A 25,323-nucleotide genomic window follows, 5' to 3' on the forward strand; every position below is an offset into this window, starting at 1 on the left:
TCCTCATACCAGGGATCTCATTCGCAGGGATTTTCGATTTCTGGATGAAATGCCAGACCACTTAAAAGCCGAGTTGTTCATCAATGTTTATAAAACCTGAGAATTTTCCCTCTGCCTTTTCCCCCATTGTTTCCAGATTGAGATCCCATTGAGCACACGTGGGATGCGTTGCAGTGAAGGCTTTTTCGATCACCATCCGCAGCAAGGTGATCTGCAACAACTGAGTTTAGCGTTGCCTACGTCTGTGAAGAGAATTCCTTATGAAATTAGTCACAACCTTATTACCAGTATACCTAACAAGTGCACCGAGGTTTTAGCTAGCAGAGGACATTATATAGGTATTAATTGTATTAAAAAAGTATTGTGGCCAATAAACAAGATTATGTAATTAAAACATTTTATTTTGTTATTTTTCAAAATCCGTTAATTAAATTTTCCTTCAGTTCACAATAATTTCTATGCATTTTTATTCCAAAACATAATAATTTTAGTGCATAGTTTATTTGTAATAAAAATAAAATAAAAATACTAGGGAAAGTCAACACTACATTTTCATTTTTGAGCATTATATATATAGTTATTCAGATATCGTGAGATGCGGTCGGGTGTGATGTAGGTTTCAAAAAAACATTTTCTTTATCGTACCAACGTTTCGATCTTTTATTGAGCCCTGAAGATGATCTCAATAAAAGATCGAAACGTTGGCACGATAAAGAAAATGTTTTTCTGAAACCTACATCACACCNGAAGTACTACGTTTAAAAGAATGCTCAACTTCGCCAAAATTTATTAGGAATGTATAAAATGGTATATTCCTTCAATTGAATTCTTGTAAGTAAAATATTCTAATTAAAACATTAGTAAATTGATAATTTATAACAATTATTGTTTAATCAAAAATTAACTCAAAAACCGAAACGAGTCCCGAAGAGTCGCGTCCGCGAGCAAAGCGTTTCTAGGACGAGCACTCGAGGAACGTCCTAGCGAGAGGGTACCCCGGCTTGGCCAAGAACCCGGACATGTAACCGAGAGTAAGCTGCTCTTCCCTACATGACCTCAAGCTCACGGCATAGACTAAGGGGCTGGTCTTGAACCCTCCCGACATAGCTCTGAAACCCTGATAGTAGAGCTTATAGAGCTTTCTCAGGCGCATTTTCCGGGCGGAAGGAGTCCATAGAAGATCGAAAGGAGCAAGTCAAATATTTTTAATAGGGTCTTCCTGTCCACTCCCCACGTGAAGTATACAACAAATTTCAACAGTGCGAGGGTTTTCCTGTTGTGTACTTTTACGACGTCGATGTGTGCCTACCATTTAACTTCTCATCAGAGTATCTCAGGAAGCCGATAAACCGCACAGTCTCCCCTTACTCCACGTAAGGTATGGACATGTCACCGCCTCAAAATTTTATTTTGTTAATAAATTTTAATATTTTCTACCTATTTTGATATAAACAAATTAATAACCTGAAGTGCCGTTAATTTTTTTTAATTTTAATTACGGCATTTATAGGAAACATCTAACAAACACTTAATAACAAACGATCATTATTAAATATTCAATTAATAAACATGATTTTTAAAACGTTTTAAAGTTTACCAAGGCGGAATATAACAGGCATAATTTTAAAAAGCCAAAGTGAAAAGTTAATTTTTTCAAAATATTGAGATGAGACGTTATATATCAGCTTAGAATCAAGTTATTTGAGGATCAGTGGTTCAAAAATTGGCAGGATTCACTCAGGATATAAGAGAAAAGGATTTTCCCGTTTATCACGTTTTCTGAAAAGCACTAATTTTTTTGGCACGAAGGTACAGATTTCTCAGAAACTGATTAACACGATTGAATATTTTTTAAATGATCTTAAGCCACAGACATGGTATATTTTGAAATGGGTGAATTAATTCATACGTTGATACTTCGTAAGTCCATTTTAAATCAATCGATTCAACAATTTCAAATCATCGACAAATATTATACAAGTATGCAAAATTTCATTGAATTTGGTCGGCGGGTTTAGGTAATGATTGTGCTAAAAGAGGAATTTTTACCATTGGTGGTCGAGATAGTGACGCCCTTAAATTGTTAATACTTCCAAATCTACTTTTGGCACTTGTTTGTTTTCCCTTCACCGACCTGTTTACGACGATTCTCAAAAGAATACCACCTGCAGTGTTTTATAATAAATGCGAGAATAATAGAAAATAAAATAAACCTAAATTACCATGCAATTTTTACTACTCTTAGAAAATTAACTAAATTAACACGTTTAAATTATTATTCTATTTAACCGAACACTGCTTCGGGGGGGGGGGCTGCGGCAACAAATACTCAGATATCAGACAACCGGCGTCCCACAAGGGAGCATTCTTTGCCCAATCTGTATTTATACATCTGATACATCCCATATCATTACCACCTATGCGGATACCACCTCAATCTTTTCTTCTGTCCAGTAGCCTCTAACATCCAAGAACATCTTAAGTTGACCAAATATTGTCCAAAAGAAGAGGACAAGACTGAATGAGGATAAATGCGTACGTTTACATTGAAAAAATAGTTTTAACCTCCACTTTATCAACAAGGACCTACCGACATCCGGTCATGACACCGACATATTTAGGACTATACCTAAACAGCAGACTGGCCTAGAATCCCTACACATAGCTTAAGAAACAACAGAAGGCTTGGAGAACTACAAAGACTTTTAGGACCGAAATCTGTTTTGACCGTCAAAACTCAATTAAACCTATACAAGACATTACTGCGACCACTATGGAAATACGGAGTTAACTGTGAGATTTCAACAAGCTATCCAATAACCAACGTATCCAATCCAAAGTACTCAGAACTGTCACAGCTTCTTGTATATCACTAACCCCACTATCCAAAACGACCTCAGCATTCCTTTTCTCAACGAACTGATCTAATCCCGCTTCCAAAAGCCACGCAAGATCCGTCCTAACCTCCCACTTTCCCATCCTGAGGTACCTCATCTCTCCTCCCTGGTTGGCTGGTTTCTCTTAGCCCGTGACCTCCGAGTGCAGTGCTTACTATAGTGTCAGGGTTATGAGTGGGAGGAAAAAATTATATAAGCATATGTTTATAATGTGTACTTTTATGTGTACATATATCAATTAATTTTCTAAATCTACATTTATTGTAAGGTTAGTAAGAATAATAAGCAAGAAAATTAATAGTTACACTACTGTTATACAACAGTAAAACATTAACCAAATCATTCTTCCCAAAGGAAAAGTATTTTTTAAATTAATTCGCTTCACTTAAAAACGCACACATACATTATTTAAGATTCGCAATTATTACTATCGTAGGTTATGTAAACTGAGTAATTTAAGTTCAAAAGTGATTTAAGTTCTTCAGCCCCTACAGATGTAATTACAAAAAAAGAAACACCCCATTATTAAAAGAGCAAGATTGAAATTTTCCTATTTTTAATTTACACTGTAACCGCCCATTATGCAGAAAAATTTCCAGCCGTGTAAGAGAAATTCATGATAGTAATATAACATGTTCGGTATCAATGTTGTGTAAATACAATTCGTGAGATTCTTTAAGTCACGAACGTAAAAGTGAGAGAAATTAGTTGGAAATTCAAAAGACCATAATAAACTTGTGCCGATTCAAACCGATAACGTTGGACAAAGGGGCAAGAATAATTTCTACGTCTCATTAATTAACGAAAATATGTGAAATAAATTAGTTACAATTATTCCTTTAATAAATGTTAGATATGAGAATTTTGATATTCTTTAATATTTGAAATAAATTCACGACATAATGGATTTATTTACGTTTTTAACACATTTAAACAATTAAAACGTGTGATTAGTCTACTAAAAAGTAAAGTGATTTTTACGGTTTATTAATCAATGCAAAAATATCTTTTTTTATTTTGGTTTGCAAGTTTATAGAGCGAACATAGTAATCTAACCTGCTGAACGTAGTTTCATGGCGTGAGTAGCGTAGCCCAATGGTATGGACGTATTGACGTGTCAGGTAAATATTTTCGTCGCTCATAACTGGGATTTCATCGCTAACCAGCCAACTGATGCCAGGCCGTTTCAGTCATCTGGGAGAGTTCGTATGAAGATAAGATGGAATAGGTTATTTATAAATGGATTTAGGAGATAATTTGGAGTCGAATTTTAGGTATCAGGATTTAGCAAAGTCTAGGACATAGAGATGTTTAGATCGGATTGAATGGTATAGTTCCTAATATAGAAAGAGATGTAATATTGTACTACAGGGAAAAACAAAAATATCTACATTCTTTACAGCATACATTTTTTCCATTTGCCGGCGTTGTTTTTACAAAAAAAAAGTGTGAAATAACAACATACAATAAAATTTGTTAGAAAGGATCTATTACTCTTCGTATCTATTACTGACAAGTATGCCAGACATATCTTATTATGGGCGATTTCTCTTAACAGAAATTCAAGTAATTGTACCTTTTCAATATTAGAAGTATCAACCAATTTTTCACTCACGAACACTCTGGATCAAGGTTTTCAAAAAAAAGCAACTTCAGTTGTTATTGCCAAGCTTTCGACCTTTTTTCAAGTCATCATCAGGGCAAAACAATCTTACATATGTCTACAGATCGATATATTTAAGTTTTTTTACATGTGATCTTAAATTTCCTTGAAGACCGACTCAGTCCAAACATTGCCAAGGATTATAACAGTATTGTTAGTATGCTGTTCTTTTGAAGGCCCACTGTAACGTTTGTCAGTATGACAATGTCATCTGCAAACATGCAAATGTTTATTTTGTGCACCTCGTTTGACTCCATAGCATAGAGCCGATGGGAGGTCATCCAGGTACAAGGAAAACAGAATTGGACTTAGCGGACATCCCTGTCTTACGCCAGAAAGAACCTGGAAATAGATCGAAACACCTGTTTGATGGAAAACAGAAACTTCAAAATTTGAATTGGTTTAGTGGAAAAGCCTAAACTATTCAACTTCAACATCGAACTCCTTTACTCCAACCTGTCTGTTTCTGTTTAGGCTTGGCCAATGCCATGCTTTTGAAGGTTTAGTTTCCAGAGTAAGCCCGGGTGGCTCACGCGCTGGAAGGCTTGCCTCAGGTCTAAGAAAGCACCCGAGCAGCATTCCTTCCGCTCAAAGGAAGATGCGATAATGTCTACCACCCTGAGACATTGTTGTAAGGCAGTGATGTCGCCTGAACCCGAATTAATGGGATGGAATGACATTGGAACTTTCAAGGATGGGATATAGATGTTTCATGAGGGTATTTTTAAAGGATTTTTCTGAGTAATGGAAGCAAACCGATGGGCGATGTAACGTACGAAGATGCTCAGATTGTTGGAGGTTTGGGACTATTTTTATTATTTATTTAATTGTACATAAATTAACATCATAAAAGTAGATTTAATTGCTACTACTAAAACGTGTAATTAATCTAGAAAAATAAAAAACATTCATTTGGACGAGCCATTAATTAATTAAAATCTATTATACAAATTCATTAGATTCGTGTTTTTTAATGGGTAAGAGCATTATGATATCCTCGATGGTTTACATAAACCATGAAAAAAATTCTGTGTTTAGCTCAGTGGAACAATTAACATGTGCAATTGGCCTAATAAAAGTAGAGTGAAAGTAATTGCAGCGGCTCATTCGTCAATTATACACCAGGTCTTATCTTTGTTGTTAACTTGAATGTTATTATATAGGGGAATTTCGTGGTAATGACATCATGAATCCAAGCTCAAGATATATGATACGTAGACATACGTAGACAATGATGAAATATGCACGAGCAAGCACATTTTTAAGCCTAAGCCATCCGTATAGTATTAGTACATTAGTTTTGTTTTAGTTTGTAAATTCACTAATTTCGTGGTCCGCTTGACCAATTAATATATTACAATTCATTAAGATTTTTAGTTGAGATAAAAAAGTCAATGGCACGAGCGGGATTCGAACCCACGATCTTCGGCTAGCTATGCCGCTGCTCTACCACCTGAGCTATCGTAACCTCGATCCACTCGGACACTAACTTCCCATCCTCAACCCCACCTTTTGAATTTTCCCTCCTTTTTGCCATTTTTCAAATGTCGTGTAATCGGATTGGATTCTCGGCGACAAATGAAATGGCCACGGAGAGCTTTAGTGAAGTATACTTCATTTTAATTCATTAAATTTTGTAATTAATTAATTCATCCATTCATTAAATTCATTTGTCGCCGTAGTACACAATAGGATTAAAGAACTCTACTACTGGCCAAACCAAAGAAAGTCGATTCAAACTTACATAAATCAATGTGAAAATTGTTTAACTAATAAATATGATAGACACCCCCTGCAATTAAAATACAATATTACACCAACACCCACAAAACCATTTGAATTAATTCACGTAGATACCATCACCCTAGAAAACTCAAACTTTTTAACAATCATTGACCCATTTTTCCAAATATGCGGAAGCATATAAACTAAAATCTGGACAAGCCATAGAAGTAGTAAACAAACTTGTAAAATTCTTTTGTAGACATGACATCCCAAAACAAATCATCGCCGATAATGGAGTAGAATTTAACAATTCCTTGGTCAAGGAATTTCTAAAATTGCACAAAATCGAAACTCACTTTATCTCATCGCAACATCCCGAATCAAATGGAGTGACCGAACGTTTCCACTCAACCCTAATCGAACACCTAAATCGACTCCTAAATAATAATCCAAATTTTGAAAATAATACAATTAAAAGTAAAGTCAACTTTTCCATTTTGGTATATAATAACTCAATTCATTCCGTCACCAAACTAAAACTCATAGATTAAATAGATTTAGAAACCCAACTGATTAACAATTATATAAATAATCATAAGGAAAAAGTAAAAGCCATTTACCAATTAATCAATGAAAATAATTTGATCAGCAAAGAAAATGTTATTAGTAAGAGAAACTTAGCAAGATCTAAATTACCAGAAATACCAGACGTAGTTTATGTCAAAAACAAACAAAAACAGAATAAGTTGAGACCACGATTTAAAAGAGAAAAAATCAAATCAAAAAACCCTATTTTAAAAACAGCTTTAATAGAAAAATCTCACTATAATACGAAACCGAATATTCATTTATCTAATATAAAACCTCCAAGGAAGTTGCCTTATCAATTTAACAATAAAAACGATGATGTTCCAAGTCCCTCCTCCTCTTCGTAAAAGGAATCACCATCAGGGACATTACACACAGCGCAGGAATCTTCACAATAAATGTGGGACTCGCCAAAATACAAAAACAAACGCACACATTAGTACATTATTATGATCTCAAAACTATATATAAGGAATATGAAATTTTTACGACAATACAACAAAATTCTTGCAACAATTAAAACAAATCGAACTATACTACAAGATTTAGAGACCGCAATTAACCTTCTGAATTTTACAAAAATTACCGTAGAAAGAAAAATTAACAACATAAAAATCCATTCTAGTAATAGAACAAGACGAGGTTTAATTAATGGACTCGGCACTATAATAAAAGCAATAACGGGTAACTTAAACTATGATGATTGCAAACATTTCAACACAGTTTAAGTCACATAAAGGAAAATCAACTAAATATCCAAAACCAATTAATCGCGCAATATTCCGTCAATAACAAAATCACTGATAATTTTAAGCAAACCAACTAAAAAAAACTATAAAATATAACAGTGAAGAACAGTAGATTTCATTAAATTTAGTCCATTCCAGTGGGTTCATTGGTATAGAGAATTAATTAGGAAGGCTCAAGAGTCTTCACAAGTTCAAGAATTATTCTTTTACGATTTCCTGTTCTCAACATTCTTCCTTGATCACAGGTACACGCAGGTCTTTTAAGTCATAAATCGGACTTCCCCGATAGTAAAATCATTACCGATGGAATAGCGATTGCTTGTATTGAATACAAAAATAAATCCGCACTGTTGACAATTTGATAAGGGTTTGTCGCCGTCGGTCAATAGCCGGGGGATTTACCTTCAGCAAAACAGCTGAGCTGTCACATCGAACGACGTTGAGTACGAGATTTAATCTGTTCGTTAAAATATACCATTTGTATTTTTTAAAAATAAAGAATAAATTTTTTATTTGCTTAAAGTGAAAATAATTCAATTTTTGATAAATGTGCAGAAAATAATGTTCAAGGCACAATTTAAAATATCGTTTCAATTTTTTTAAATAATTTGAAATATTATTTACAGCCATTAATATTTGAATTTAATAAAGAAAACTTAGATTTACAAGCCAGCGTTGTCTTGCAATGTCTTGCACATAGACGACCCTCTTTACGACAGATTTTCTCTAAATCTCCACAGTTTATTTGATTAAATTTAGTTTCGATAGTGAGTACCTATTTAATGAAAATGCCTTCCAAAGATAACCAGCGAATCGGTTATAAATACCAAAATTTCATGGTAGTAAAAATTAAACCTACTGAAACTCCTTCCGAAAAGTCTTTTCCCTGAGAAAGGGAATGAACTTTTTGATAGTGTTTTTCGCCAATCCTGCTCTTCTTTTGCCAACTTAAAAATTTCCTGTTTCATATATAAGCGACTCCTTTACATGCGAATCGTACGCAATCCTTTGACTCTTCAATACGCAGAATCTATCGGCGACAATCAGGTATTCATTTGCTCTGACTGTAGGATTGCATTAACCAGTATGACGACTCCAAGCCTTTCTAAATCTTACGATATAGAATTGACAATTAAATTATTAACAAATTAAACGATATCAGGAATAAAGGTAAACAAATTAGATTCCTATGAGTAAGAGGAAACGAGAAAGCTGGTGATCTGGGCAAGGCTACCAGTAATAGATAGATAATTTAAAATTTCACATTACGATGCCATCAATGTAAAAAAAGATAATTGAAGCGTGGCAGAATAGATACAGATCTTCAAGCACTGGGTAGTGGTTTAAATCTATCCCTATTCCCTAAGGTCGGTTGCCAACCTTGGATCACCAGAGGAAGGTTTAAGCGGTTCAGCATTATCACAATAGGCAGAATACGTTCAAACCATTAATCTGTAAAGCATACTTACACCTGATTGGACAAGAAGACAGTGACCTGTGTACGGTGTGCAACAAAGTTGAAAACGCGGAACTTATCGTACGGTACTGCAAAAAATTTGAAAAGGAAAGAAAGACATTTTTCCATAGTTTAGACATAGTTCCATACGATAGATCAATAAAAAAATTACAAAGTTTTAATATATACAGAAAACTTCAGCGTTTATCGGGCTTTGGTCGATTTTATAAAACGAACTGGTTGTAGCTTCTGACTGCTGTAAATGACCAATTAAACAATTATTCACATGGCTGAGGACAATAGATCAATGGGAAAAAAAGGTGTATTTTTGTCGTTTCCGATCATCTTGATCTGCCTACCCTTCATGCAGTCTTTTTGGGCATTTCGCCATCTTTAGGGGTTGGTCGAAGATAAAAGCAAAGTGAGGCCAAATAATAAAACCTCCTAAAATTTCTTAATATTGCGATTTCTAAATTATACATCTAAAAATGTGAATCCGATGTTATTCAAGAATTAGTGCTTATTTATTATTTCAATCTTCACAAAAACATTTTATTATTGATATTTTAACTTTTAGGAGCGGCCTCAATAAGATTCTTTTTTAAATATAAATATTCTAAAATTATATCAATGACGAAATTATAAAAAAAATGTGAGAATTTATTTTTATTTACATAACAACAATAAGACGTAATAAACAGCCACCAAGTTTAATTGAAGTAATTTACTGTTAATTTAAAAAAATAATGATCCTGTGATAGTTTAGTCGAACAGAGTTTTCAGCTGACTGAGTACTTTTGCCGAGCGCTTCGACTCTTTTGAAGCGGGAAGAAACGGAAATATTGACTTTAACAAAGTGCACTTTTATTTATTTGTTGATCTATTCAGCAAGTTCTCTTTCCTATAGTTTTGCTAATTGCTAATCGGACGACATCCTCTTTCGTCCTTTTTTACCACACCCGGCAGAAAAGAAAAGCCCACACTCGTATTTTTTTTCCAAGCAGTGATTCTTAGAGAGGAGGGGCACGGGTCGGAGAGTGAAAAGAGACTTCACTATAAATAGACGAGCTCGAGTCCACCCGGGTGATCCGATCTGCCAGTTTGATTTTAACCGGGGGCCCCTCGGCATGGAAGCGCCGATAACGTTGGTTAATTAACCGTGTAAATATTCACCTCTACAAAGGCGAACGGAGGCGGATTTCACATCAGCCAACCACCGGGTGCTACATCCTCCCTGCTTGAAAGCGTTCAGTCCCCATGGCTTTTCGCCGACCTCCCAGAAAGGATAAGTACTCGAGGAAGGTAAATTACAACAATTACTGATAACACTTTAAAAACTACTCGCAATTTTTATTTTCATAAAGTGGATAAATTATAATTCAATGACAGCTTGTTATTTTATCATATTATAAACTAACGGAACAGTACTTCCGTCCTATAGTACATTTAGTTACTTATTAATTGCGTTCAAAAAAATTTAAAGTTTTCACAAAAAATCACGTCATTGATCAGTCAGAAATTATTAAGGAACAATATACCAAACAATGGGCAACAATGGAAACAATCCGAAGTGGGTTCGAATCACGCTCATGGCACTAATTTTTTCATCTCAACCAAGACCTTACGGAAAAAGAATAATTAATTGAAAGAAGTAATTTGGTCAATTAGACTACTAAACAAAGGTGGACACCAAACAATGTTAAAACGCCATAGCAAACCATTAAAAACAAATTGTTACCCAGTCAATTCTAAATCGATATAAGTTATTTAAAGTTTTGACTATCTAAAAACCACATTTTATTTTAATGGCGTAAAATTTCAAAGGTCTTCTTAACTGTTAACATCCGTGTTTATTTAAATTAGATTAATTTTAGCAAGAAAGTTTCGAAATTATTTCATTTCCGTTAAAGCACTTTCCACTTTAAAAAGATCCATTTCAAAAATTAAAACTTTGTTAGGATAAATTAAATTATGGTCTTCTTTTTTATGTTTCATCTTGTTTTTATTATTCTGTAAGTTTTTATGTGACGTTTCAGCTTTTTTTTTTTTTTTTTGTACCTTAGCCACACAGTAAATTTTACTTTCACGTGGTTGTTGGTCTCCAGTAAGTGGTTCTAGTGCAGAACTATGACACCCAAAATTGCAGAAACGTCGCTTAAAAATAAATCTGTGCATTATAAACTTGACTTTTTTTATATTAAAAAAAGAAATAACAAGACAATAAATTGTTATATTTTCACTCTATTTTTTAACCTCAGAAAGTAGTTTAATCTTTTAAAAACCGACGATACATGTATAATCCTTTCTGCTTTCAAGGTTTATTTGTATTATATTTATACGTTTGTTTATATTCAAAACCCGTTTCAATATATTTATGGAATTCAGCCATTAGGAATTAGGGAAATTCGATTTAAAACATGTCATACGTACGAGAATAAATTCCATTCACCAATTGACGTACGTATGAGGCATTTACAAGAGATTACCTGGCAATATGACAGTGCAACCACAGCAGATACTAGAAATAGTTCAAATTGTAGCGTATTCTCAGACATGATTTACGTCCTTGCCGCTATTCGGTGGTGTTGAAAGGTCTAGGACACCTTCAGAAACATATTCATTTCAACAAGCTGTTAATGATTTTATAGATGTATATGTTTACAAGCTTTGTTGGCTAATGCTTTGTTATAAACATCCATAAAGATAACAAAATTGTAAGAATTTTCTTTGTGCTCTGAGAGGTGATGAATTTGTAGCTGGGTCATTTCTGATCATTATGTGTCTGTTTGGTCAGGCGTTTTTGGCATCTCAAGATCTTCAATTGATCACGTTTGAGCATAATATTAAACTGTCATCAGATGAAGTCTGCTAAATCTGATCAACCAGTAGTTTGATATTGACCCTGTACAAAATAACAGTGACTAACCGATGAATATGACGAGAATCGATTAGGTTTATTCAAAACGGCCAAACAACGTTTGTTCCTGTTAGATAAATCAAGCCTATGGTAAGCCTATGTCTCCTATGCTTCCCTCCTCTCACGTTTCTTGAGTTTGACTCAAAATTAGCGGTCTTTTCTATCTTATCCAGAACCAACTATGGACTTTCACGATCGGAAGCTGGAACTCCGTCATCACCCCGTACTCGCAGAAACTTCTTTTTTGTATTACCCCTCGTTATTGGTTATTTTGCCATTATTTTAGCTCATTGCAAATTCGTTTATTTCGTCTATTTTTTTTTTTAATTTAATTTGTATTTATTTTATTAATTTTTATTTGGTAAAAAGGGACACCGCTCAACAGTGAATTTAACAAAACACCTCCACAAATACAAGAGTTGAGGGAGTTTCCTGCAACAGTTGTTTTTAATGAGTCAAGTACTAAATTAACACGCACTTCGGGTTTTTCTTATGTTGTACATGTTCATTATGAAAGCACTCTTCGCAACACTTGAGAAGCTGTTCTGTTTTTTATTTTAGGTAATAGATTTGTCGTATGTAACAAATGTTAATAAATAACATAAAACGCACAGTACTATCGTTTCCGAGAAATAGGAAACATAAAGTTTAATACTTCTATTAGGTTTCGTGGTCCGATTGACCAAATAAATTTTTTTAATTAATTAATCTTTAATTAAGGTTTTGGTTGAGGTAAAAAGTCAGCGCGAGCGGGATTCGAACCCACGACCTTCGGCTAAAGTTTAATATTGATTTTCTTTGCTGAAGTTCAAACTGAATAACATAATAGTTGTTGATTAAAATTCGGGTTATGGTCTTCAAACAAACATGTTATTATATCAACGCCCAAGGTTTCGACAAGTTTTATTGCCTTCTATAGGCACTAAAACATAGGTTAGGAAGAATATATATATACATATACATAATNTATATATGATGAATTTGTGTAATGTGTTTAAGTTGTGACTTCTTATCTGTAAGTAGCAACAAATTGACGAAATAATTTATAACTACCTACCTGGCTATGTCCCTATGTCTCTGTACATCCCCTGAAGAAGGCAATAAAACTGTTATCGAAAGCTTGGGTGTTGATATAATAACATTGTATGTTTGAAGACCACAACCCGAATCCTAATCAATATCGTATTGAAGGCTGGTTGATCGCATAACAAACAATAACATAATAGTTGTTTAGTCTTTCTCATATGGTCAGATGAGTTTTGACTATTTTAGTGGTTGGTATCTTGCCTCATCCTTCTTATCTCTTGCCAACCAGTCTGGCAGTACATCTTGACTTCCTAGTTTCTTCAGAAACTTAACTGATATCCCCATTAATTACTTTATTAAATGTATATTATTTTATTTTCCTCGGAACAAGTACTACATTTTTTGGTATATATTGTCGTTATTCCCAATTCATAATTTTTGCATACAAACAATAAAGCAGACTAGAATAGGCTGAAACAATAAACTATAGTTTCAGCTGGTAGAAACACGTAATAAATATAAGTGCGCGTTGGTCGCCTTATATTTTGATTGTAAGCATTCAGGCCTCGCGGAAACTGTTTATTTAATGATAACATCCGATTTGCCTTCTTCTCAGAAATGCAAAAGACATAAATAATACTTGGCTATTTTCCCAAGTCTATGGAGTTTTTCTCTCCTCTCCCTCCTGCCACCTTTCTGTCACAGGTAACTTTGATGTCCAATAAAAATACGCCGGATTTACAGATGAGTTACCTTTCCCTCTTGTTAAAAAAATATGTTAATGTTACTCCCGCCCAAAAATGATTTTTTTAGGGGGTAGACAGGCATTTCTCCTGTTGAGGCGATATCGACTTAAATATCAAGTTTAAATCTGTTCGATTTGGAAGCATGATCAAGTCGGTTTGCCTAAGAGGAAAGGGGGTCAGTCCGTGTGACTACAAGGACGGTCTCCTGGATATAGACTATGGAATTTACGCAAAGGGGGCGGCGGAAGGGAGCTTTGTCCCTCCAGATCGATACCCAGTCATGCGCTTTGGCTCCCTCAACAAACTCTCGCTATCACTCCCTCTCGACAAATGCTCGGTCCGGTGACTTTTCATTAATCTTATACGCAGAAAAACTGCACCACGCTGGGCAGGAAGTCTATTCGTCTATCCCGACCGGAGTACGCGTCGTGCTACAAGAGTAGTTGAACCGAACAGTTATGTGCAGGAGAAGGAGATAGTGCCTATTCGTGAGGGTCTAAAGGACCACCACGCCATACTGCATCCACCAAAAAGGGATCATGTCGCAATATGATAGGCTACAACCAGGGCTATAACAAGCTGTTTACACAGGTACAAATAGTACATTACGTTAAAAACCTTCGATCAACTATATTATTTAAAAAACCTAACATACCACAATACTGCACTGGTCCGCAAACATAATTGTATCGAAACGCAATGTTTGCAATTGCACAAGAGCATACGAGCTTAACTTACGGTACCGTTGAGATATATCCTTACGTTAAATATCGTAATTTACATGTACACTTTTCAAAAAGTTTTCAACCGCGTATATTATGGATTTTTGCGAAGGTTCGGTTTATTAGAGACTCCGTTAACCCCCCTCAAATAGGATTTCGTTTAAAAGTAACATGGAACATTAACGCAAACATTAATAACAAACTATAAAACAGGCAGACCTTTATTTCTGTAAATGATGTATCCCCCTCCACCATCCGTTTAAATTAGCCTTGAACTGGCCTTCGAGCGTGCACTGTTAGTTTTGTTTTTAATTAGTTTATGATTGATGAGTGCTTTACAACTACAGACTGAACACACTTAATTATTGGACCATGATTAAAACAACACTTGTCTTACACCGAATACCTTTTTTTTATCTTAAAGTACATTTTTTTATTAAATATTGTTAAAATTTATTATGATTTTTTAAACAGTGTATAAATATCCATTTGGGATGTTTACCTTTCCTTGTGTGGAAGCCTTATACTAAACCCGCACGTCACTGCTGTCACGCTGGCGTAGTGTTTTTCCTGTATGCACCAATTTTTTTCCACGTTGTTACTGCAGTTCAGCTGCTGGTAACGTTTCTTTTTCTGTTTTTCCCGTGAGAAACTTGTTTAATAGAAAGTGTATTGTTTAAACTTTTGGTTTTCTTCTGCAGTTCAATATGACTGACTTTAACTAGGTCAGCGTCTTCATTGTTTTAACCTCCAAGTAGAGTGGGCTCGTGAACTCGCGAATAAGGCTTTTACAACTCGGAATCGGATTTTCTAAACCGCTTAGTTCTATTTTTAAGTTTACATTTAAGCAAAATACACAATGAACAACATTTATTCATTTCCAACTGCTTAATTTCATTGTTTCCTTTGAGTCAAGTTAGCCAGGGTTAGCACAACAAATTCAATCACAAAAAAATGTTTTTTAACCTTAATTTATTAAAGAAACTTTTTTGAAAATATACGTACATCTTCCTGAATAGTTTCTGTAGCAGTTAAGAATTACTAAACGAATACCATTCTCCCCAGCACAATTTCCAACACACAACTCCTCCTAATAACAATTATGTGTAATTAAACTGTTCAATAATAAACGTAATCAATAGTTTTTCGCGGTAGTATAAATTGTTAAAAACCTAATTTAAAAAATCTATCCTGTTTAGGAGTCGAAAATCCCAGTTGTGCCCAATGCGACTATTTTACATTATGCTAATTTCCGTGAGCTCTTATAAAAAACAAAGTGTGTATTTCATGTTGACTTTTGTAAATTATGGGCAGTTTGTTTGATTTTTTTTAAGATACAGTATTCGCTTTTGTTTGGGTTCTTGAAATGAAGCACTTTTCAGCTTTTGTTCAACAATAAACAAATATTTATGAAATTTTTTAAACAGACTTTCCATTTTTGATATTCAACCACTAAAATCGAGTAATGACCTGTATTATTCAATAAAGGTAACTATTTATTATTTTAAGTCCGTAACTAAAAAAATTCATATTATACAATCACTATTTTTAAAAAAATAATGAAAACTTCTACTTTACAATAATGTAAAGTCTTCCCTGTAATAAATTTCCAAAACGTTAAATTTATAGATTCGGTTCTCTGCATATCAAAGTTGACCACTTGAATAATCGACTTTTAACGATTAAGTCTCTTTTGGATTTTAAAAAAACGTACTTTCTGTTTGGCAGCAATTAAAATAAACACAATTTTGAATTTTTTTAAGGTACATTAGACGTTTTTGTTTGGATTCCTGAAAGGAGCCAATGTGCAAGTTTTCTCCAACAGTAAATAATTTGTTTCTTATTCAAATCACAAAAATAGAGCAATGACCTTAAATTATTCAATAAATGTAACAATTATTATTTGCGCCAGTACACAAAAAGAAATTTACAACCACGAATTTAAAAAAAATTGCTGAAAACCTCTACTTTACAATACCGTAAATTCTTGTCTGGTAAGAATTTTCAAAGCGTGTAAATTTATAGATTCGACTCTGTACGTCTCAAAGGTGACTACTTCGACAATCGATTTTTTGACGTTTCCTCTAATTTTTGAATAAGAAACGTACTTTTTGTGTGGCAAGAAAATTAAACACAACTTCAAAAACGTTACAATATCAAATTATTCGAATCGTGTTTGCACGATCGAACCAACTTGCACACGACTTTTCGATAGAACTACGCCATTTTGTTAAGTGGCGGAAAAAAAAGAGAGAACTCTGCCGGTCTTTCTTTTTGATTTTTCTAGAAAACACAACGAACGTTTAAAAAAAACCCGCTTTTCAGTATTTACCTCTCGATCGGGCAGGGTAGAAAATATTTTTTTTTTTTTTTTTTTTTGTTAAAGTGGAAAAGCTTGGAACTAAAATATTAACAAGAGTGGTTAAAAATAGTTTGGATATCACAATTCCCTTCCCGAAACTACTTCTAAAGTATATAGGCAGATCATGCGTTAAAATCGATACTGACACTTTAATTGAAAGGACCAACCGTTCTGTCGGCCTTATAAATAAACGTAGGTCTAGCTAATGTGAAATCAATTCAAAGGTGGAAATTTCGGAGAAAACTAAAGACCTGTGAAAAGACAGGCAAACAAAATTTATGACGTTAGACATATAGAAAAGTACCATTTTTACAATGTCTTAGGGAAAGGATGAATACTAACCATCAGCAAGAAAAAAAATAGATCAAATTTTTAAGTCTTGACCCAAAAGAATTCAAATTAATGAAAAGAGATTGATTGCAAACGTTTGTTCTTATTTTATTTTATTACTTTTTTTTAATCATTAACATTTATCAGTCATTATATGGATTATTAACTACACAATTCCAAGTGAAAATAATAAATAAATTATTTGAATAAATAAATTTTAAAATATTTGTGTAAGGATCAGATAAATAATCATCAGATGAAAAAAAAAACACCAAAAAAGGCTATTTTATAGGCTAGGCTCTTTTCTTACTGAAATAATTGTAATATATTTTATTCCATTTTATGCACTAAAGATTTACATAGAGCATTTAATAGGCATAGCGAAAAGCAGATACATGTCAGACAGACCAAAACAGCAAGAATAAACAGACCAGAATATACACAATAAGAGGCTTACTGTCATGAACTAGTCATTTTTTAAATATTTTGTTTTCTTCTATTTTGATGAGTTTAATAATGGAGATTGTAAATTTGTCTTGATCCCATAGAAAAACTTGGTATAAATTATCATTAAAAAAGTAACAGTTACACTCTGTTGTTATAATTAAAAGTTTATTGAGCTTCACATTAAAAATTTTCCAAGAACTTATTATTATTAACTTAACAAAAAGGCAATACTAGTGAATTATTTGATATAATATGTACATGATTTTCCTAATAATGACAACCATTTAATAATTCTCTTGATAATGACACGGTTTTCTTAGCTAAAACAATCAAGTTTCTATTTAAAAATTAAGTCATTTGGATGGAAATGATTCATTAATCATTTTGGACAAAACTTGTGAAATCCCTGAAATTCCAATTCATGATTGTTTTCAAAAATCATCCTCTGCAAAATTGTACTACATAAAGAGCAATTATAATGTGTAATAATAAAAATATTTGTAGGCATATAAAAAACACTAAGTGGGTATCATTAACTTAGGATGAATTACACTTACACAATTACAAGTTGTGCCTGAATTTTCTGACACCCTGTACTATATAAATCGTATTTATATAGTAATAACAAATTTTTCCTGTTCAACCATTTCTTATGTAAAATGGAATCTGAACAAAAATCAAATTAAGCACTAACAGCATCATTATTTAAGCTATCATTAAAATAACAAAATAATTTTCTATGACTGTAGAAATATCATCTAATCTTATTAACACAATATGTTAATTTAATATAGACTGAATAACTAAATACCACCTGAAAATTAAGTTGAAATTAATATGTGACTTTTTGAACCAAACTTTATTACTGCTGAATAATTCTATAGCTTGATTATCATCTCAAAAAATAACAACTGTCACAAATCCCAAAATCCAGCAAAATAAAAAATATGAAATATGTTAAATTGGGTCAATCTTTAGTTTGAGACTTGTTTTTATTGCATAAAGTAAAAAATAAAATAAAACCGAAAAAAGATAATTTTTTGGCGTGTGCATGTCTTTTAAGTAGTAATCAATAAATAGATTACTTAGTTTATTTTAATGAAGTTTTAACATTTGGGTGCTGATTTACAATATTGTTAAAGTTCCATTATAGAAATTTGAAAATTCCATTCTCCTTTAAATTTCTGTTGCTTCTCAAGAGAAGAAATAGATGAAAAGGGTAAACAATCTTAGATCCACACTAAACTCATATGTTTATAGAACAATAGAACAGAGTGCTACAAATAACTATAAAAAAATATTCTCAGGTTTTCAACTTAAACCCACTAATTTTGAATTACTCATTAAAATTATCTACTCCCAATTTTGATTTGTTCCATCCTGTTAGGATATTTGTTTGCTTTCAATAAAAATTCTTGTGATTTTTAATATTTTAAATTTATATATTTTTTATTTGAGTTTATTCATAATTGTGTCTTGCATGCTGCACATAAGTACTTGGTGTGAACTTACTTATGTCCAAGTACACATCACTGGTAAGAGATTTTCAAAGAGTAATAATTAGTCGATTAATAAAGCAACGATTAGCGCAGTAGTTGTATGCACGGAAGCATGTGTAACTAAATTTCTTGCCTCTACTCTAGTTATTTATAAATTATCTGTTCGCATTCTATGTCTATTGGTTTAAAGCCGCATGAATTTTGATTTTGTCAATTAAGATAGAAATTAAGATAGAAAAACAGCATAATATCTTAACAAAGTTTAATTTTTAAGCTTTAAAGCTACATTTTAGTGATGCTTAATGTTATATGAATTTTTTTAAATTTAACATCAATATTACAAAGTGATAATATAATTTTAAAAACTGCCACTGTAACTATCAATACACTAAAATGGTCCTGATGCCATTTATAATAATATATTCATAAAACGTTTGCATACTAGAAGAACACAGCATACAAGACAATAAAATATTGGTTATATAATAGAATATATTCATGGTAAAATTTGAAATTAAATTAAATAAAATTCATGTTTCTTTCAAACATGATTTTTATTAAAACTATTCTTGGGGAAAAAATTAAAATTAAAAATGTACAATCATATATTCTACTGTCTTTTCAATTTTAATCAATCAAAATGCAGAGAAAAGTATCAGGTTTAAACCTTTTAGCAATTCACTAATTTCGTGGTCCACTTGACCAATTAATATATTACAATTAATTAAGGTTTTTAGTTGAGATAAAAAAAATCAATGGCACGAGCGGGATTTGAACACACGATCTTCAGCTAGATACGCCGCTGCTCTACCACTTGAGCTATCGTGACCTCGATCCACTCGGACACTAACTTCCCATCTCAACCCCTCACACCTCAAGTGGTAGAGCAGCGGCGTATCTAGCCGAAGATTGTGGGTTCGAATCCCACTCGTGCCATTGACTTTTTTATCTCAACTAAAAATCCTTTTAGCAATCTTTTGTCAAATATTTAGGTTTTGACTTAAATAACACTTTTGATAGAATAAGAATTACAACTTAAAAGACATTTACTTTGAATGTTGTTTCATTTATCTATAGTTTTTAAAAAAATACAGGCTAAATAACTTCAAGTATTACTGCATTACTGTAGGTCAATATAGTTCAGTTAATTTAATTAAAAAGATGATTATAAATAAATTTACATTCATTAAACAGTAAGTAAAAAGAAAGTAAATTCTGACCTACTGTAAGCTTTAATTTTCTCTTCAAATGCAGCTTTTTCTGGGTAGCTTAAAAATATTTCGTATAGTTTAATTGAAAAAGCATAATGAACCTCTCTTTATTTGCTTTATAGAACCACACTAAAGAGTATTGTTCTTATAATTATTTTATATTATATTATGATATATTTCAAATAAAAGGGATTTTCTTTAGCTTTTATTATTTGGGAGGTTAGTTTCTAAATCTATTGTAACATATTTGCTTGCTTGTATACTTGTCTTATTTGTTATTTTCTATCACTAAACTAAATAAGTTTTTATAAATCGAATGAACAGAAAAAAATAGGTTATAAAATTTAGTAGATTTATTTTTATTTGAACCTTCATTCAAAATCAAAGTTTTCTTATTTTCTTCTTTTCTAAATAAAAATGGAATGAAAAGAAACAACCATGATTTTTAGGCTGTAATGAAAACCTCTTTCACCAGTCTCTAGTAGTTTGAACACTAAAATATTTAAATTAAATTTAAGCTTTTTACAATTTAATTTTAAACTATAATTGAATTTTTTTCATTAATTTATAAAATTATTTAAGCACAAATAGATCATAACATAAGTGTAATGAGATGATGCATAACTGAAATATCGTAATTTCATTATTGATAGTTTTCTTTTTTATGCGTGTTAGGGCTCAGCAGACTCTAATTATTCTCAGCCATCCTCAGACTTGTCGCTGGACGAAGAAAAAGAGACGCTTCGCCGCGAAAAGGAGCGTCAGGCAATTAGTCAGCTTGAAAAAGCAAGGGTAAATTATATTACATAACTATATTCAAACTTACCTTTTAAAACTACAAATTACGAGTTGTATATGTCATAACAAATTGTTTATTTATACAGTCAAAGCCTGTTGCATTTGCTGTAAGGACAAATGTCTGTTACGATGGATCAGTGGATGACGATTCACCTGTGCATGGCAGTGCTGTATCCTTTGACATCAGGGAATATCTCCATATCAAGGTATACATATATAGGTCTTATTTTATAACTTGTTTTTTCACAAAATTTATATATTGCAGGAGAAATATGACCATAATTGGTGGATTGGAAGGCTTGTGAAAGAAGGCTGTGATGTGGGTTTCATTCCTTCACCTGTCAAGTTGGAAAACCTCCGACTTCAGCAAACACAGGCGAGAAACTCAAAGCTATACTCCTCCAAGACATCATCTTCGAGTAACCTAGGTGCGCTAGCTAACGACGTGCTCTCTACCTCAAAGAGTGCCAACTCCCGGGGTTCAACCCCTCCCACTCCTGGTACGCCCATGCAACAACACAATCATTTTGTTTTGTTTGGTTTGTTTCTTTTTTTGTTTATGCTATGTTTATGTGATATCGTTGTCTTTATTTTGCCCCCACGCCATATTTTTTTTTGCGTTTTGTTTATTTGACTTCTATTTTGTGTAACTATCACAAGGATTATTTGCATTTCAATATCACACACTCAAAAATATCATCACACATGCTGTTAAGTAATTTTAAATTAAATCTATAAAGCTTTTTACAACCCTTGTTTTGATGTTAACTATTGATTCTAAATAGAATTTTTAAAAACTCAAGAAATTCATTTGATAAACTAGTTTTATCATTCAATCAATAATGATGTTCAACAAGAAATTAGACATTTTTGATCACATTAACCAAATTAGTTTTAGCAAATTATTATTTTGTAATTATAAATAAATTATTAACAAATGTTTCATCATTAAAAATAAAATATTGAAGTTTAATTTTAACTGTTCCATAGTTCAGTTGTGTGTTTGTGTGTGTTGTGTGATGTGTAAATATTGATTTATGAGAATGGTATGAGTTTTATGTTATTTGGCATTTTTTGTTGTCCTAATTTGATGTTTTTTGTTTTGTTTTCTTGTATTAGTGTCTATTGTGTGTTTTGTTCTCATTTTGCACAACTGATCCTTCCCCTACCAGCTTCCTTTACCCAGAGGCCTAATTGCAGATAAGTGTTTATAAATATTAATAATTTAGAGTAGCACTAGATGTAGTGTAATTGTATACAATTATTCTGAGATAGGATACTGATATGCGTCGATTAAAACATGATATGAATGTTTAGTAATTAGATGGTTTCATTCGGTTTTTTGCATGTATGCCAGTCGATACTTTACTGTGATATATAAACTTTGTGTTATTTGAATACAACAATTTGATAAGTTGAGTTATTTTTGTTTTATTATTATTATCATTTCTCAACTTCTTAATTTTAGAATGTCAACCTAATAACATTTACTTTCTAAACTAAAACAAAAAATAGATAAAGACAGGTGTGATATGATTATAATTACGTATCTATTTATAATGATTTCATTTTGTTAAACAATATTTTCCATTATTAGACATTACTTGCTAACATTTCAATTTATTATAACAATGAATTTATCCATTTAAATAAGTAATTCATTTTAAGTTTTAGTGGTCAATTGACTAAGTTAATTCTTGCAATTAATTAATCTTTCTATGTAATGTCTTGATCAAGGTAAAAAAGTCAGTGTCATGAGCTGGATTCAAACCCACAACCTTCGGCTAAATATGCTGCTACTCTACCACTTGAGGTATCATCATTTCGATGAAGTCACGATAGTTCAAGTGGTAGAGTAGCAGTGTATTTAGCCGAAGGTCGTGGGTTCGAATCCCGCTCGTGACACTGACTTTTTATCTCAACCAAGACCTTACATAGAAAGAATAATTAATTTAAATGAGTAATTTTTATTTTCTGTTTTTAACAGTATCAATTTTGAATAATAAACATTCCTTTATTTGAAAAAAGATTGGTACCAAAAATTATATTAACAAGTTTATTTATTTTCAATCAACTCTTCTTCATCCACTAATCCATAACTCAGTTTAAAAAAATTTTGCTGCATTTCCTGAAATCCTTTAATTGTGTTGTGCAAATCACTTTTTTATTTGAGAATAAACAAAGTATACTTTTTGCCTGGCTCATTTTAATTAAGAGCATATTAATACTGAATGAACCAAAACTCCAAAATATGTATATACATTTGCACAATTGATTGTTTGATTTTTGTTTTAACTGAACAATAGTTTTTGCAATGAAATTGCCTTGTACGTTTTCAGCACACATAACACGAAGGGGTCTCATTCACAGATGTGCCCTCTTTATTTGTACATTTGTTTAAATGAAATTTTTCACCACAGGTGAAGACTCGGATTCTCTTGGAAATGCACGATTGCAAGGGAAAACGACGCTCACAACCCCTCCAGCCAAGGAAAAGAGGAAACCCTTTTTCAAAAAGCAAGAAACGACCACACCATATGATGTGGTACCTTCAATGCGACCGGTAGTTCTAGTTGGCCCTTCCCTTAAAGGTTACGAAGTGACCGATATGATGCAAAAAGCATTGTTTGATTACTTAAAACACCGATTTGAGGGAAGGTAAATTCGCTATTTTTCTACTTTTTTCTTTCTTTTTTTAAATAAATATTTTCATTAAAAATATTGCTCTTCAGGATAATAATAACAAGAGTAATGGCTGATATATCTCTTGCCAAGCGATCTCTCCTCAACAACCCTTCCAAGAGAGCAATCATGGAAAGATCAAATTCCAGGTCCACATGCCTTGCTGAAGTCCAAGCTGAAATTGAAAGAATATTCGAGCTGGCTCGAACCCTTCAAGTGAGTGATTATATTTAATTGAACCATATTGTACCCAGATATATAATTTAAAAATTAATGCATTTTTTACAAAATTTGCAGTTGGTAGTTTTGGACTGTGACACAATAAACCACCCTTCACAGCTTGCAAAAACTTCTTTAGCTCCAACTGTTGTTTACCTCAAAATATCATCTCCTAAGGTATTTAATAATAAATTTAAAAGCAAGTTCATGGCAAGATTGTTTGATTGATAATGAAATAACTGTATTCATAAAATACGAGTTCAACATTTTTTTTTTTTTATTTCTCTATACTGTATATGACATTAATTATTAAAAATCTAATAAAAACTCAAAAGTTTTTATTAGATTTTTTGTGTGTGAAGGAAAGGCACAAAATTTGTTATAGGATAAAATGTATATATTTATCAGTCCCTTTCTGTTATTAAAATATAGTTTTATATTAAGATATTTTTATTTTAACTACAGGTAGGTATTTTATGCTTAATTACTTACTCAGGTACTGCAGAGATTAATTAAATCTCGAGGGAAGTCACAGGCAAGACATCTAAACGTGCAGATGGTTGCTGCTGAAAAGTTGGCACAATGTCCGCCGGAGATGTTTGACGTTATTCTGGACGAAAATCAACTCGAGGACGCTTGTGAACACATCGCTGAATACTTAGAAACCTACTGGCGTGCAACTCATCCTCCAATACCTGCAACATCGACCCCAGCTCTTCCCGGCATCCCGCGACCTCTCCACCAAACTCCACAGATCTCTCCAACGACAGACCATGCTGCTTGTAGAACCGCAATGTCACCTACAGGTAATAACTGCAGCATGAATGAACTGCAGAGATTTTCAATTTTATTTCGATACTTTATTATAATGTTAGGAAATTATTATTTTTAATATTTTTATAGAGGCTTAGTAAATTTGCTAATACATTACTTCCTTTAATCCTAATCTTATTGCAAATTAATTTTAAACAAATAAAACATTTAAAAGTTACTGTTGTTTCAGGAGTTCATGAAGATTATGGATACTCACATGATTCAAGAGGTAACTTCTTTGATATATCTAATATTTTATTTTAACAAAATTCTTCACTTTAATTTTGTTGATTCTATAAAGCACTAGATGAGCAACAATTGGGGGTTGCAAAGACACAGTAGTGGGTGGCTGGCTATTAGGTTTTTAATTTGCAGTCTCACTTTCCGAGATGCATATTGCAGTGAAATTGTCTTTCAAATTTCTACAAAAGAAAAACATTAGACAATTACTGTAAGTAATGATAAAAGTAAAA

General features: G+C 32.5%; 1 protein-coding gene and 1 long non-coding RNA gene across 11 annotated transcripts in view; one reads left to right on the forward strand and one right to left on the reverse strand.

Moving 5' to 3' along the window:
• Positions 1-25,323, forward strand: part of LOC106666769 (voltage-dependent L-type calcium channel subunit beta-1) — a 218,199-nt gene that overhangs the window by 189,312 nt on the left and 3,564 nt on the right. For 3 of the 9 annotated variants that reach the window (XM_014394193.2, XM_014394194.2, XM_014394196.2), the window contains 8 exons: positions 21,014-21,130; positions 21,223-21,342; positions 21,402-21,636; positions 23,557-23,794; positions 23,869-24,034; positions 24,116-24,214; positions 24,534-24,843; positions 25,041-25,079. In XM_014394193.2, the coding sequence (XP_014249679.1) occupies positions 21,014-21,130; positions 21,223-21,342; positions 21,402-21,636; positions 23,557-23,794; positions 23,869-24,034; positions 24,116-24,214; positions 24,534-24,843; positions 25,041-25,079 (1,324 nt within the window). Of the gene's footprint in view, positions 1-10,115; positions 10,381-14,044; positions 14,359-19,122; positions 19,164-21,013; positions 21,131-21,222; positions 21,343-21,401; positions 21,637-23,556; positions 23,795-23,868; positions 24,035-24,115; positions 24,215-24,533; positions 24,844-25,040; positions 25,080-25,151; positions 25,219-25,323 lie in introns of those variants that run through there. The other 6 variants (XM_024227579.1, XM_014394201.2, XM_014394197.2 and 3 more) reach the window with 6 other exon arrangements.
• On the reverse strand, positions 15,503-25,262 carry LOC106666771. 2 transcript variants are annotated; one of them, XR_002910422.1, is made up of 3 exons: positions 25,068-25,262; positions 24,530-24,837; positions 15,503-15,579 (listed from the first exon to the last, which is right to left on the reverse strand). It is a non-coding gene; the product is annotated as an uncharacterized LOC106666771 (long non-coding RNA). The 2 variants fall into 2 exon arrangements; XR_002910421.1 differs by lacking the exon at positions 15,503-15,579 and adding an exon at positions 21,005-21,115.

This window comes from Cimex lectularius, unplaced genomic scaffold, assembly GCF_000648675.2.
Source record: "Cimex lectularius strain Harlan isolate CLEC.00 unplaced genomic scaffold, Clec_2.1 scaffold223, whole genome shotgun sequence".
Lineage (NCBI taxonomy): Eukaryota > Metazoa > Arthropoda > Insecta > Hemiptera > Cimicidae > Cimex > Cimex lectularius.